The 14,738-nt window shown below is 36.4% G+C and overlaps 1 protein-coding gene across 5 annotated transcripts in view; it reads left to right on the forward strand.

Annotated features, from left to right (window-relative positions):
* DMD (dystrophin) overlaps positions 1-14,738 on the forward strand; it is a 1,940,210-nt gene that overhangs the window by 670,180 nt on the left and 1,255,292 nt on the right. For all 5 annotated transcript variants that reach the window (XM_057717394.1, XM_057717395.1, XM_057717398.1 and 2 more), the window contains 3 exons: positions 1,548-1,730; positions 9,009-9,143; positions 10,757-10,906. In XM_057717394.1, coding sequence (XP_057573377.1) covers positions 1,548-1,730; positions 9,009-9,143; positions 10,757-10,906 — 468 coding nt within the window. The remainder of the gene's footprint in view (positions 1-1,547; positions 1,731-9,008; positions 9,144-10,756; positions 10,907-14,738) is intronic.

A 14,738-nucleotide genomic window follows, 5' to 3' on the forward strand; every position in this document is an offset into this window, starting at 1 on the left:
CATTATGGGACTAAATCCAAAGGCATAGAGTGATCGTGTTGAAAAATAGAAAGGCGTTTTATAGCCGACTTGGTCCACTCTCACTACTACACTGCATATAGGCACAACTTTCACCTGCCAGAACCTGCATTTCTTTACCTGGCAGCTTTCTGAGGCCACCGAATCCCACTTTTTCCACCTGAGTATGGCTTCACATACTAGGAAATTAACATTCCCCCAATAAGGTTCAACCAATGATGGGAGATGGTGTATAAATACCCCAGTGCCCTCACCCCTGAGTGGGATAAACCTGAGGCATGTGTTTCCCAGAGCTTCCTAGTGGGACTAAACTCCAGTCACCAACAGCGGTTGCTGGGTTTAATAAGTATCTCCTTCTAATCTCCATTCTCCTTCCATTCCCCATCTTCCTACCGCTGTTTCCTTTACATCGTGCTTATGCTGGAAAGCTCATTTCAATGTTGGCCTTCATAGTAACCCACAGACCAGTAGCAACACTCCTGTAGTTGAACAAGTTGAGTTTCTTGCTTTTGGTAATGAGGGTGAATACACACCATGGGGAACCATGTGGTATATGAGTAAGAAGAGTATTCAAACCTGTTGTAGGGTTTGGGTTTGTGTTAGATGATTTAAGGGAGGGTTTAAGGGCTTTGCTTTGGATTTCATGTTGTCACCAAGTAGGAATAACTCTAGGATTGGGTATTTTAATACATTTTTTCCTGGAAGGAGAGAAGACTAGAGAAAGGCTGAAGGTATATAATAATTGATAAAGAAGCAGCAGTGACTCATTAATAGGATAGGGAAGTGTCTGATATTTTGTGGCTTGGACAATGTTTATGTTTTTGTCTGTATTCATACATGATTATGGAGTGGTAATTTTGTCATGATCTGCAGTGGTAACAAAGTAGCATGTCTGATGTTGATATTCTGTGAAACAGTTTATCTTCAACACAAGAATACTAAGGCATAGCTACAGCTATGCCAGCCCCCTCATATCAGGAGCTTCTCTTCTTTCTCTTATGTGTTTTCAGTTACTGAACACAACTTTCTTTTATCAGAATGTTCCCAAATATAGCATTAAGAAGACTTTCTGCATTAATTATTCTTTGATTTAAATAATATTTGTACTGATTTCAATATTATTCATCCATCTGAGTAATTTATAAGTGATTTCAGTTGTAGGCTATGAGATATTTTTGAAGCTAGTTAGCATTGAAATGTTTGTTTCTTGCTTATTTTACATGTGTGTATGTGTGTATATGTGTTTGTGTGTGTGTGTGTATTTTCCACAAATACACATCCATACACAGACTTTTCACACTCTTCTGATTAAAGATCTGTTACATTCCGATTATAAATTTTTTTCCTTCAAGTTTCCAGTTGTAACTAAACTCAAATTTATGGAAGTGATTGGAGTCAGTATTAGATTTATTTTTATTAATCTCATTCCAACAGATATGTTACAAGGAAGAAAGAATATGATATATAGGAATGCATCTTGGAAGTAAAGTCATTGCCTTGCTATTAAGAGGGCATTCTTTATTTTTCAGAGAGCTAAAGAAGAGGCTCAGCAAAAAGAAGCAAAAGTGAAACTCCTCACCGAGTCGGTAAACAGTGTCATAGCTCAAGCTCCACCTGCAGCACAAGAGGCGTTAAAAAAGGAACTTGACACTCTGACCACCAACTACCAGTGGCTCTGCACCAGGCTGAATGGGAAATGCAAGACTTTGGAAGTCAGTTGCTTTTCTTTGTCAACTTATTGTTGTATATGAAGGATAGTGATTAAGAACATAAACTCTGGTTTAAGACTACTTAGGCTCAAATTGTTCACTCAAGCGCTTACGAGTTTGCAACTGTGGGCCATTTGCTTAACTTGTATAAACCCTTTTCTTATCTAGGAAATGGACATAAAAATCATGCTGATCTGACAGTGTTGAGAAAATTAAGCTATTCTATTTAGAGTACTTAGCCTAGCACTCAATAAATGTGAGCTGCTCCCAATCTGTTTTTATTATAATTACTATTATCATAAGGTCACAGAATCCCATGAATATTATTATTAGGTCACAAAATCCCATGAATAAGTTTTCTGAAGACTTATAGAAACTGATCTCTCTTTTTTCATATATTTGAATGTCCGTAAAGTCATATAAGTATCTTAGCAGGAAGGTATTGTGGGGAGAAAGTATCTCTTATTATAATTAGCTTTAATAATTGTGGTGCCCTTTAGAGTTCTTTACAAGACATATTTGTCTAACTAGCTTTTTTGGGACATTTTACATTATATTAATTTATTATCATAAGTCCTGCCTTATCTTTCCCACATGCCTTACTCGTTATGTTATGAAGCTCTGAATATACTTGATAACAAATTCAGGTACCCCAAGTGATTACCATGTAATTGTATCAAAAGCAAACTATGATTCTCTGTGTGAAAATACTGTTTATGAACAGCGGGTATCTGTCAAGGAGCACGAAACTTTACCTACTACCAAATGCTGAAGCCGCCAGATACCACACACCAGTTGGGCTTTAAATTCAGCCAACTGATCCTGCATAAACTGAGTCATCTTTGTGAATATAGTTGAAAAAGAATTCAGGTGTCCCATTATTGTTGAAGATGATGATTGTTCAGGGAGGTTTCTTTTTTGGAGGGGGGCGGAGCTTTTTATATTGAGTGTTTGATATTTAGAGGCAGTTACAATGCAGACCAGTAGAGTAGACCTCTAAACAATATGAAAACTGCATCTTTAACCCTGTACCCAAGATTTCTAATATTACAACTCGAATTTTCTCCATTATCAATTCCAATTCCTTCTTTATTTATCAGTCCCTGTTCATTTTTTATCCAATTCACTCCTCACACATTTGCCTAGTGCCTTCTATATCTCAGGAACTATTATAATTGCTGAGGATAGAAAGGAAAATCTCTTCTATTGGTGCTAGGTCAGTGCTACAGGAAATAAAACAGAGAATGGGAAGGGAAGGCAAGAGATGACACCGAAAAATTCAAGGAAGTCACAGGTGATTCACTATCATGTTATATGAGATAATGACTTTTTCTGATACAATTCAAATAAAACATTTTAAACTCTTTATTGGAATATAATTGCTTTACACAGTTGTGCCACTTTTTGCTGTACAACAAAGTGAATCAGCTATATTTATACATATATCCCCATGTCCCCTCCCTCTGGCGACTCCTTCACACCTTCCCTATCCCAGCCCTCTAAGTCATCACCCATCATCGAGTTGATCTCCCTGTGTCATGCAGCAGCTTCCCACTAGCTATCTGTTTTACATGTGGTAGTGTATATATGTCAATGCTACTCTCTCACTTCGTCCCAGCTTCCCCTTTGCCACCCCCACCCTCACCGTGTCCTCAAGTCCGTTCTTTACATCTGCATCTTTATTCTTGCCCTGTCACTGGGTTCATCAGTACCATTTTTTTAAATTCCACACATATGCATTAGCATACGGTATTTGTTTTTCTCTTTCTGGCTTACTTCGCTCTGTATGACAGACTCTAGATCCATCCACCTCACTACAAATAACTCCATTTCATTCCTTTTTATGGCTAATATTCCATTGTATATATGTGCCACATCTTCTTTATCCATTCATCTGTGGATGGGCATTTAGGTTGCTTCCATGTCCTGGCTATTGTAAATAATGCTACAGTGAGCATTGTGGTACTTTTTCTTTTTGGATTATGGTTTTCTCAGGGTATCTGCCCAGTAGTGGGATTGCTGGGTCACATGGTAGTTCTATTTTTAGTTTTTTAAGGGACCTCCATACTGTTTTCCATAGTGGCTGTACCAATTTACGTTCCCACCAACAGTGCAGGGGGGTTCCCTTTTCTCCACACCCTCTCCAGCATTTATCGTTTCTAGATTTTTGGACGATGGCCGTTCTGACTGGTGTGAGGTGATACCTCCTTGTGGCTTTGACTTGCATTTCTCTATTGATTGGTGATGTGGAGCATCTTTTCTTGTGCACGTCTTCTTTGGAGCAATGTCTCTTTAGGTCTTCCACCTATTTGTGGATTGGGTTATTTGCTTTTTTGGTATTAAGCTGCGTGAGCTGCTTGTATATTTTTGAGATTAATCCTTTGTCCGTTGCTTCATTGGCAAATATTTTCTCCCATTCTGAGGGTTGTCTTCTTTATGGTTTCTTTCACTGTGCAAAAGCTTTTAAGTTTCATTAGGTCCCATTTGTTTATTCTTGATTTTATTTCCATTATACAAGGAGGTGGGTCAAAAAGGATCTTGCTTTGATATATGTCATCGAGTGTTCTGCCTATGTTTTCCTCTAGGAGTTTCATAGTGTCTGGCCTTACATTTAGGTCTTTAATCCATTTTGAGTTTATTTTTGTGTATGGTGTTATGAAGTGTTCTAATTTCATTCTTTTACATGTAGCTGTCCAATTTTCCCAGCACCACTTATTGAAGAGGCTGTCTTTTTTCCATTGTATATTCTTGCCTCCTTTGCCAAAGATAAGGTGCTCATACGCGCATGGGTTTATCTCTGGGCTCTCTATTCTCTTCCATTGATCTACACAGAAAACTATAAGACACTGGTGAATGAAATCAAAGATGATACGAACAGATGGAGGGACCTACCATGTTCTTGGATTGGAAGAATCAACATTGTGAAAATGACTATACTACCCAAAGCAGTTTGCAGATTCAACGCAATCCCTACCAGTGGCATTTTTCGCAGAACTAGAACAAGAAATTTTACGATTTATATGGAAACACAAAAGACCCCAAATAGCCAAAGCAATCTTGAGAAGGAAAGGCAGAGTTGGTGCAATTAGGCTTCCTGACTTCAAACTATACTACAAGGCTACAGTGATCAAGACAGTATGGTACTGGCACTAAAACCATTTAAATATAGTTTTCTTAGGTTCTTAATTTTGTTACATTATCATTATTCTTTGCCTTCTATTATTCATATTGTTCACTTAAAAATATGCTACCCCTCCAGAACTCTATTTTGGGGTATGTTTTCCAAAATTAATATTAATTTTCATATTAATAACAAATTTTTCAAGATTTTTTACAAATTATCCTTCCACTTCTCATCTGTAATGTCACTTTTAAACTTTCCTTTTTGTGTTAAAGTTATCAGTTATTTAGTCTCTATTTCTTCTCCACTGGTTTGGAATACATATGCTATCTATTTTAATGGAACCCTTAATTACAATGTTATCTTGTATACCTTAATCCACAAAGTCCACCAATAATAAACATTTCTTTGCACCTCTCTAACACTGATGTAGCAGAACTGCTAGAATCGTTTAACTCTGAATTTCCCATCTCCCATATTGTTGCTGCACCTTATTTCTTACTCCCCTAAATTAGTCAGTGCCACTGCCACTGTTGTTGAAATTATTATTATTAATATTTATTTAGATTTGCCACCACTATTTTACCAATTTTTGTGTTGATTTTTGCTTTTCTGTGTCCTTCTTTTGCTTCTGCTCTTTCATTGAGTGTGAATTAGCAAGTGTTCTCAGACTTTGTATGACTGAAAATGGCTTTTTCTTTTTTTTTTTTTTTTTTTTTTTTTGCCCTCAGTATTGAGGAATAGCCTAGTTGAGCATATAATTATGTTAGGGGAGTTATTGTTTTTACAACACTGAAAAATGTTATTCTGTTTTCTTCTGAAATGTCTTGCTGTCAAGAAGTCTGCTGCCAAATTATTTCTTTGTAATTTTCTCTGGTATATTTTCATTTTCTCTCTCTTGATGCTTTGCAGTTTCAGTCTTTTTATCTATGCGTAATTTGCTTTCGTTTATACTCTGTCACCTAGTGTATTGATAAGAATGGGAAGTTTCTTTCTTTGGTGGTCTCCAAAAAAGTTTTTTGGAGGTTTTTGTTCTCCCAATCTCTCCATTCCTTCTTAGGGGAACCTTTTTTAGATCCCTCTAGTGGTAGTGAATTTTGTCACATGGCTTGTAGTTTTTTGTTTGTGAGCTCATCTATAGTAGGAATTATATTTTACTGGAAATCCTTCCTGTGCTAGGCTGTTGGAGGGTCCTTATGAGTCTTTTCTATTTGTCTCTACCAGAGTCTGAGAGATGATATATTCTATCTGCATGTGTAATATAAACTTATGTTTCACATTGTTATGGCTGGATTCTTATTTTCCAACCAAAATCCAAAGGATTATCAGCTTTGTTGCTAATTCCTTATACTCAAGTGGATGGGGATTTTATAGTTCTTGTTTCCAGGGTAGGTGATACCCAGCTTTATGCTTTTCCATTTCCCTGGAATGTGTGAGACCCAAGCCTCTTTTCCCATCCCAAATTGGTTTTGAATATCCCAGCTTTTATGTTCTGATAGATCAGTATTTTGTTAAGCTTGGTTTCCCAACCTTTAGTGCATTTAACTTCCCCTTTTATTTCTGCCACCTGAGGATTGTACATACTTGTTTCATAAATCAGCTGTGAATTTAAATTTTTTAAAAATATTTTATCTAGCGTTTTAATATGATTGAAACAGGTTGGGCGGAGGGATTAGCACATCAACTTCATTTTTTTGTTTGTACTTTCTTAAAAGCCACTTTGAATTCGGTGATTTTAAAGCAATTTTAAGTTCCAAACTGTTAACAATTATTCTAAGTGGCTTTTAGCTCCAATTCAGGCTGCAAAACTATATTTTATTTTGCAAAGGTGACCTGTAAAGCCGGTACATTCAGCCTCTCTAGCTGTGTCCTTCAAATGCATTGAGGACACAAGAGACCATCCTTCCTGATGGTTAAATCAGCAAGGTAGTTCATTACCTCAGTCTGCACCAAAGTTAATAAGACATATTACCTATTGCATCTCCTTATCTTCAAAGCTGTAAAGTACCCTCGGGTATTTAAGGGGATATTTATATTTTCCCACTGGGATATTTGCCCAGAAGGAAGACAGCCTGTAGTCCAGCAGGAGCTGGAAATGACCCAGATTTAAGATTTCTATCACTTTTTAAAGCAAAATACTTAATTTCAGTGATAAACCATACATAAAATACCAAGCAAGAATTGGTAGGCTGGTAATGCAAGTTAGACTGATACTTTTTGTCAGTTAGAGAATGTTCTCCATCATTTGCAAGGGCTATGCGCAAAGGTGAAAATATAGGAAATCTGATAGAATTTTTAGTTTCTCTTAAAATACAACTTTCTTCCTATGCTTCATTTTTAGTGGTGGGAATGGGGGTTGCAGTTGGTAGTGATTGCACTGCTATATTTATAGATTTGCCCAATATTTACAATCTCAAACTGAATGGAAAATGGCTGTTTTAATATTCTTATCCTTTAATGCATCTTACTACTTTTTCCCAGCAGACATACCCCTAATCCAGAAAATTGTCTTTATTATTTCTCTGCCTAAAAAATGTTTATCACACACATGTGGATGCCTAAACAAGATACTAGTCAACTTTGCTTGTTTTGAGGGTTGTAGAAGGTGGTAACCTATAATATATCCTTTTCTAGGACTTGCTCTTTTTGCCCAGTATTTTTGTGTCTGGGCCTCATCCAGATGGTTCTTTTTGGTGAAGTTTTCATTTTTGCTTCTGTATTCTCTGTGTAAATATGATACAGTGTATTTATACATTTTCTTGCCACTGGACATTAAGGTTCTTTTCCTTTTTTATTTTGGTTATTACAAAAAGTACTGAAATGAACATTCTTGTAACTGTCTTTGTTGCCCATGCAAACCAGTTTTCTCTGAGGATATGTGTAGAGGTATGTGAATATTCACCTTACTGGGAATGACAGATTGTTTTCCAAAATGGTCATTTTAGTATATGCACCCACCAGCAATAAATACAAATTTGTGTTAATACATACCTTCTCTCACACTTGGAATTATCAAACTTCTCATTTGTGTCAGTCAGCATGGTAAATATCTCATGGTAACCCTGACGTACATTCTCCTGGTTACTAATGAGTCTCAACATATTTGTAAATGTTTATCACATGTATCTTTTTCTTTCAGATACTGGTTCAGGATTTTGTTTCATGTTTTCTATTAGGTTATTTGTTTATCTTTTAACTGGTTTGGCATTCCTTTTATGTTCTTATTCCTCTGTTACCAGTTTTGCAGTTTTCTTCAAGTTTGAGGCTGTTGTTCAATTTCTTTCTTGTGTTCTTTGATGAATAGGTTTTAATTCTAATGTAATTAAATTTATCTCTTTCTTGTCAGTTTTTTTTCCAAAATGCCATATTTTAAACATTCTCCCCCATCCCAAGATCAAAAAAATACTCTTCTATATTTATCTGGTGGCAATTTTAAAATTTTGCTATTTCATATATGAGTACTTTTGAATATTAGTTTTTCAGTGTATATCAAAAGCCATTTAAAAATAATCATATCCTCAAAATAGTTAGTATTCATATTTCTAATAATATACCACAAGGCAATAATTTAAAATATGGAAAAATCCGTATTCATCATGATGGTCACCAGAAATATGTAATAGCAAACAAACCTAAGGAAACCAAACTATAGCCACTTAAATGGAACTTTAGATTTTTATTAAAAATGTATCTTCTTAGTAATATAGGAAAAAATTATAGGTTATAATGTTTAGTAAAAAGAGAGCTATAGTTAAATCCATACTTTTAACTATCTAGTTATTTACATATGATAAAATTTAGAGGATGTCACAGAGAAGTAATAATTCATAGGATGTTAGGTTTATGTGTGCAGTTTTATATATGCTTTTATTTTTTTTATTTCCCAGACTGTAATGTTGATGAATGATTTTTTATTTAAAAAGATAAATCACTGGATCTTTAATTTATTCATGTAATAAAATGTTTCCTTAATGATTTGTAATTATAGAAATATTAGATGCTCAAAATGACTAGTTGCATTTTCAATGATCTTCTGGAAAGGAAAGGTGAAAGATATAAAATGTGTCTTATTTTTAGAAGTTTTAAAAATGGAAATGGCAAAATCGCATATTCACTGTTCTATCAAAACATTTAATCTGTAAAATACATTTCATTCACAGGAAGTTTGGGCATGTTGGCATGAGTTATTGTCATATTTGGAGAAGGCGAACAAGTGGCTAAATGAAGTAGAATTTAAACTTAAGACCACTGAAAATATTCCTAGTGGAGCTGAGGAAATCTCCGAGGTGCTAGATGTAAGTTGTGAATTAATATAATTATGATAATTTATATGCATTATTGAAAGATGTCAAGAACCAAATAGAAAATAAACTCAAAGAAAACCACGCAGAGAATATAGTTGCTATGTCTTCCGCAGCACTAGCACTTGAGATGAAACCTTTGATTCCTCTATGAACCTTCCAGTCTTAAGGTTTTAAAGAGAATTTAACTAACCTCTTACAGAGAATGTATGCCTTTTGCTGTATCACTAAGTTTTATGTTGACATTTTTCTTTACCTACTTAAACCTACTACAGACCTGCAAAGACAGTTTGAATGCACAATTTTGCTCCATTGGAGTAGAATTAAACAGGATGATAATGTAACCCATAATTTCCAGTTTAAAAGCTACCTTCACTGAGTTGGAACATATTTTTAAATTATTTAAAATCATAAATTTATACCTAACACAATGTTTCAAGGTATTAAATAGGCACGCTTTGATATTGGAAATGTATCTTTAAAATGTTCATACATTTTAGTACATAGAGAGTTTTAGTACATTTTCAAGTTTTATTTTGGAGATCTTTAAGAAGTAAAATTTTAAGGTGTTTGCATGTATAAGCTTTGATTTATGTGAATTTCTGACAATCATTTATGTCCTATGCATTTTATTGTACTTTTGACTAATCCTTTATACGTAATAAATGTGTAGTTTTAGCCTATGTATTGTGTGTAGAGCCGTTTGTAGTGCAGCCCCTTTGTAAATCTGCAAAAAGAAAGTACATAAATTAATCAAAATATGAAGAAAATGTGAAATGTTTTTGACCAAATAGGATTGAAATCCTAGGACATTGCAGCAGAAACCTGGTCATAATTATATCCAGCTTCCTTATTTTCACAAGAGAATTGTAAAACTCGAAGAGGTATCAAAGAACAATGAGAGAGGTCTCAAACAGACTATAATTTTGTCCCTGTCCTATTCAGAGATGTTCAATGACCAAACATTCGTTGTGAACTAAGTGTGAAGCATCTTCCAAAAAAGATGAAACAAACTTGCAAACTTATACCGCATTAGTAAAAGGAGCACGACCAGAACATAGGATGTGATCATGCATTTTTCCTACTAAATGAACAGATTGAAGGACCTCATCCTTGTTTTTATTGCCTCCCAGGCCAAAGATGGCTAGCTTACCTCTAAGCCGTGTTATATGTGAAAGTGTGAAGGGCAACGGGATTTCTTCTAAAGATACTGTGACTTTTTTTTTTTTAATGTAAGAAGGGAAACTCTGCTCTTGAATTTCTACCTATGTACATTGTCAGAATCATGTCACTTGGCCATCACTAGCTATATGAGAAGTTGCGAAACCGAGTGTCTTCCAGGTTTTACAGTAGAGAGCCTCAGAGAAGAAGGTGGCCGTGACGTGCCCCATTCCATAGTTCTGCCACAAGCCCATGAAGATTCACATGGAGAAACATCATCGTTTTGAAATAAGAATGATCTTTTGTGTTTTGTTATCCCAATTAAATATTGCTTTAAGTTGCTTATAACGTAATTATATGTAAATCAGAAGATACTGAGCATTTGGGGTTAATTCAGTGGGTTTAGAAAAAGAAGAGAAATAGTAATTATTGCAAATGTGTTTCAGTCACTTGAAAATTTGATGCAACATTCAGAGGATAACCCGAATCAGATTCGCATATTGGCACAGACCCTAACAGATGGCGGAGTCATGGATGAACTGATCAATGAGGAACTTGAGACATTTAATTCTCGTTGGAGAGAACTACATGAAGAGGTATGACGAGAAGAGTGAAAAATCTCTTTAAACTAATTTGCATAAGTGTCTAGCAAATACCTTTATGCCTCTCAGTCGAAATGAGGAATACTTTAAATATTAGCTCAGCTTCCAGGTTGTGGAAACTTTGAAGTGCTAGACATGAATAAAATATTTACAGGTGTATTCTATCATTTTATTTTACAGAAACTTTATAAAGTATGGGTTTTAATAGGAAACCCAAAACAGACCAAGGACAGCAACTCGCTCAAATCTTCAAATGAGTAAATAGTTAATCTAGTGTTCAAAATCAGATCTTATCTCACCACAGTTCTTTTCCCTAAGCAAGATTAAAATGTGTAGGTATCGTCACCTCTCTCTCTCTCTTCAAACATGTACAAACATGTTTATTATGGTCATATGTGATCTGTTAATAATAGATGTGATTTTATTAGTACCCAAGATATTTGATATTGTTTATTCTTCCCAAATAATGAGTTTGTATTTATATAAAACAGGGGTTTTCATATTCAAAAATTAATTTTTTCAAATCAGAATTGAAAAAAATAACATATTTATCTGAATCAAACAATGTTTTGCATACACTGTCCTAAATCAAGAATGGATTATTGGTCAAGAAGGAAAAACAAAACTCATGATAATGAGGTTTAGTTTCATATCCAGTTGCTAAGTGCATCTATAACATGTGAGACACTGTTCGAAGATTTGGTAATAAGTCAGAAAAAGTTTCTGTACTTCACTACTTATAGACATTGATTAGTTAAGCAAAAATTTATTGATTTCTTAGTGTGTTTCAGGACATAAAAACAAATAATATCCTTATAAGATGCAAAGCATTGGGTTAAAAGTTACGACAGAGGATTAAAGAACATAGAAAAGGACACAGAACCTGTGCGGGTCAGCATTGGAAGGTATTTGGGGTAGCTTTTCTAGAGAAGATTTGTTGTACACTACATTTTTCAAATTAGAATAGGAACCAGCCAAATGGGCAAGAGTAGGAGGCTGATTCCAGGCAGGTAGCCACCAGCACATACAGAAAATCGGAAGTATTTGGTTTGGTTAGAACACAGAATGCAAATAGAGGTGTGGCTGAAGGTGAGTCTGAACAAATAGGCATGCGTGAGATTGCTAAGGGAGATCTATGCTTCACAAAAAGCCTGCTCTGTAACCATGCACTTAGGGAACCACTGAAGGGTTTAACATATAAGGGGGAAGGAGAAGAGAGGTGCCACCATCAGATTCCATTACCTCCGCGGAGACTGTGGAGCGTGGGATGGGGCGGGCTCTAAGAGACAGGGTGATTGCAGACAGTAGACTAAGTAAGAAGCAATACTTTTAGCTCAGTTGACGGCAAGGCCATTGGTAATAGGTACCGAGCAAATGCAAACTTCAGAAGTGTGTATGGATTTCTGACTCAGGTGATTGAGTATCTGATATTTTTCAGAAACAGCTTGGAGAAAGTAAGAAAAAAACAAGTTTGGAGGTGAAAGATCACATGTCATTTTTTACCCCCATTGAGCCAGACATGCCTGCTTAAGTGTGATACTAATCAAAAGCAACCGCTGGATTGAGACCTTAAAGGTTCTGGTAGTTTATTTTGGAGATGATACCAAGAAGGACAAGCGAGGATGTGGGAAGAATGGAGAATGAAAGGTTGGAAGGCTGATAAAGGATGCTTTTAGGGGTGAGTCTCCACTGTGAGCTACTGGGCTCAGTCCACTGGGAGCTTTAAAGAAATTAGGTAGAACATCAGTGTCATAGAGCACACTTAGAATTGTCGTGCTGGGCTAATGGAAGCTGGAACACTTATCCACCAATTTTCCTCCCTTTGTGTTTGAGGATTGCCCTTAGGTACATAAAATTCCAGTACTGCTGGGCTGCCTAGAGCCGTAAAACTGAGAAACGTGGGTGCTTAAGGTGGGCATCTAGCAGTGCATGCACACACTGGCCACCAAAGCTTCAGGTGAACTCAGAGGTTCCGAGGTTAAGGGGTTTTGTGGCCAGGCAGTAACAGGATCTGCTACAGTACTTACGGAGTACACAGGTGGTGTTATTTCCTAATCAAGTAAGACAGAGATACACAGCCCTGAAGTTAAAAAGAGTGATTCAGACTAGTCATACACATGGGGAATTTGTTAGGCTACATGCTAATTAAAACTGTAGAGTTCATGATATAATCCCAAATAAGCCAAGAGAGAAAGAATCGTAGACAGGATTTTGGAGTTATACCCCAAATTCATAGAATTTCGGAGTTATACCCCAAATCAAGTTTTCGGCTGAGGAAACAGTGTCTACAAAGAAGATGAGAAGAAATGATCAAAGAGGTAAAAGGAGATGCAGGGTAAAACCAGGGTGCTTAGCAGGTAGCCGTTTATAAAGAAGAGTCATGAAAAACTGTCATGTATGGCTGGAGATACCCAGTAAGATGAAGACAGAATTGGGCAAAAAGGATGTCACTTGTGACCTTTGCTAGAGCAGTTTTGATGGAGTTTTCCCGGGGATAGAGAAACTCTGGTGACAACGTGTCACAGAAGACATTAGCGAGAAGGACAGGGAAGGCAAGGGTGCACGATCCTTGTGAGGAGCTTGGCTGTGAAGGCGAAGAAAGGTCCTAAAAGGGGATGGTAGCTACAGTGATATGCAGGGAACCTTTTGTTATTTACATGGGGGAGAAGTTTGATCATGTTTATATGTTGGAAAGAAAGAAGTCCGGAGTAGGAGAGCCTCCAAACCGTCCTTAATCCTGCACTACCTTTGTTGAGCAGTCCAGTCATACTTTTTCCATATCAATATAAGGGACTACGGACTGGAAATAGGCAATTCTAAACAGTCCTTTGACCCTTGACCCTGTTGTGCTGTTACTGGATGTGGGCAGAAGTAGGTATTCCAAGGTGGCAACTAGGTCAAAGGTCATTTACATTTGGATTTTGATATAGAATTGGAATGTGCTTGTATTTGAATTTTAGTGTCAGGTTAAAAATTGTAGTTCACGCAAAAAATAAAAAGTTGAAAGGCGAGGTGTGAAACTGACTTTGGCCAAGGTGCGAAGAGGCCCAATTTTTAATCCCTAACCATATTCAGTGTTTGTCTAGTCTGTCCGTAGGAGTAGACAACTCTGTAATCCTGATCTTGGCATCAGCCTCATTTATGTAATACTCTTGCAAACCTTTAGTAACACAAAAACTTTTTTTGGCTTTACACTTCAGAGGTCTTAGTTCTAGAACCTGGTATTTCCCCAAATAGATAATAATTCAACTCAACAACAGACTGTGAACGCTTATTCTGCTGTATTCAGACTGAGTTTTAAAGCATTGAAAGTTGAATCAGAAAATCTTGGGTTGGAATAGCCCTTTGTATTAATCAGGGTCAGACAGGTAGCAGAAAACAGGTTATACAGTAGCTTGAACAGGGAATATTTAATACAAATAAGTATTATTTACTGGTAATTAATTTTTAAGAGGAAATAGAAGAGAACTCCAAAGAATTCCCTAGAACCAAGGGATAGTACCCAGGGAAAGAACTGACTTTTAAAGTGAGGAGTTCTACCCAAGGCTGGGATTCAAACCTTTTTGGAAAGAGTATGTCTCCAGAGCGTGAGCTGACAAAGAATTTCTCTGGGTTGACCCAAACCAGAGCTATTACGTTGTCAGTGGGCTGAAGCTTGTGTGAAGAGAATCTTGGAGTGGAATGATGACAAAATTCATGGGAAGGTAACCTGTGGGGGATGCTATTGAGTTTTCTGGGAAGCCGCACAGGGTGCCTGTTGGACTCCGTGGGAAGCTAGCTACAGTAGGTTCCACTGAACTTAAGGAAACCCTCTTGGGCTCCAGGA

This window comes from Hippopotamus amphibius, chromosome X, assembly GCF_030028045.1.
Source record: "Hippopotamus amphibius kiboko isolate mHipAmp2 chromosome X, mHipAmp2.hap2, whole genome shotgun sequence".
NCBI classification, from domain to species: Eukaryota; Metazoa; Chordata; class Mammalia; order Artiodactyla; family Hippopotamidae; genus Hippopotamus; species Hippopotamus amphibius.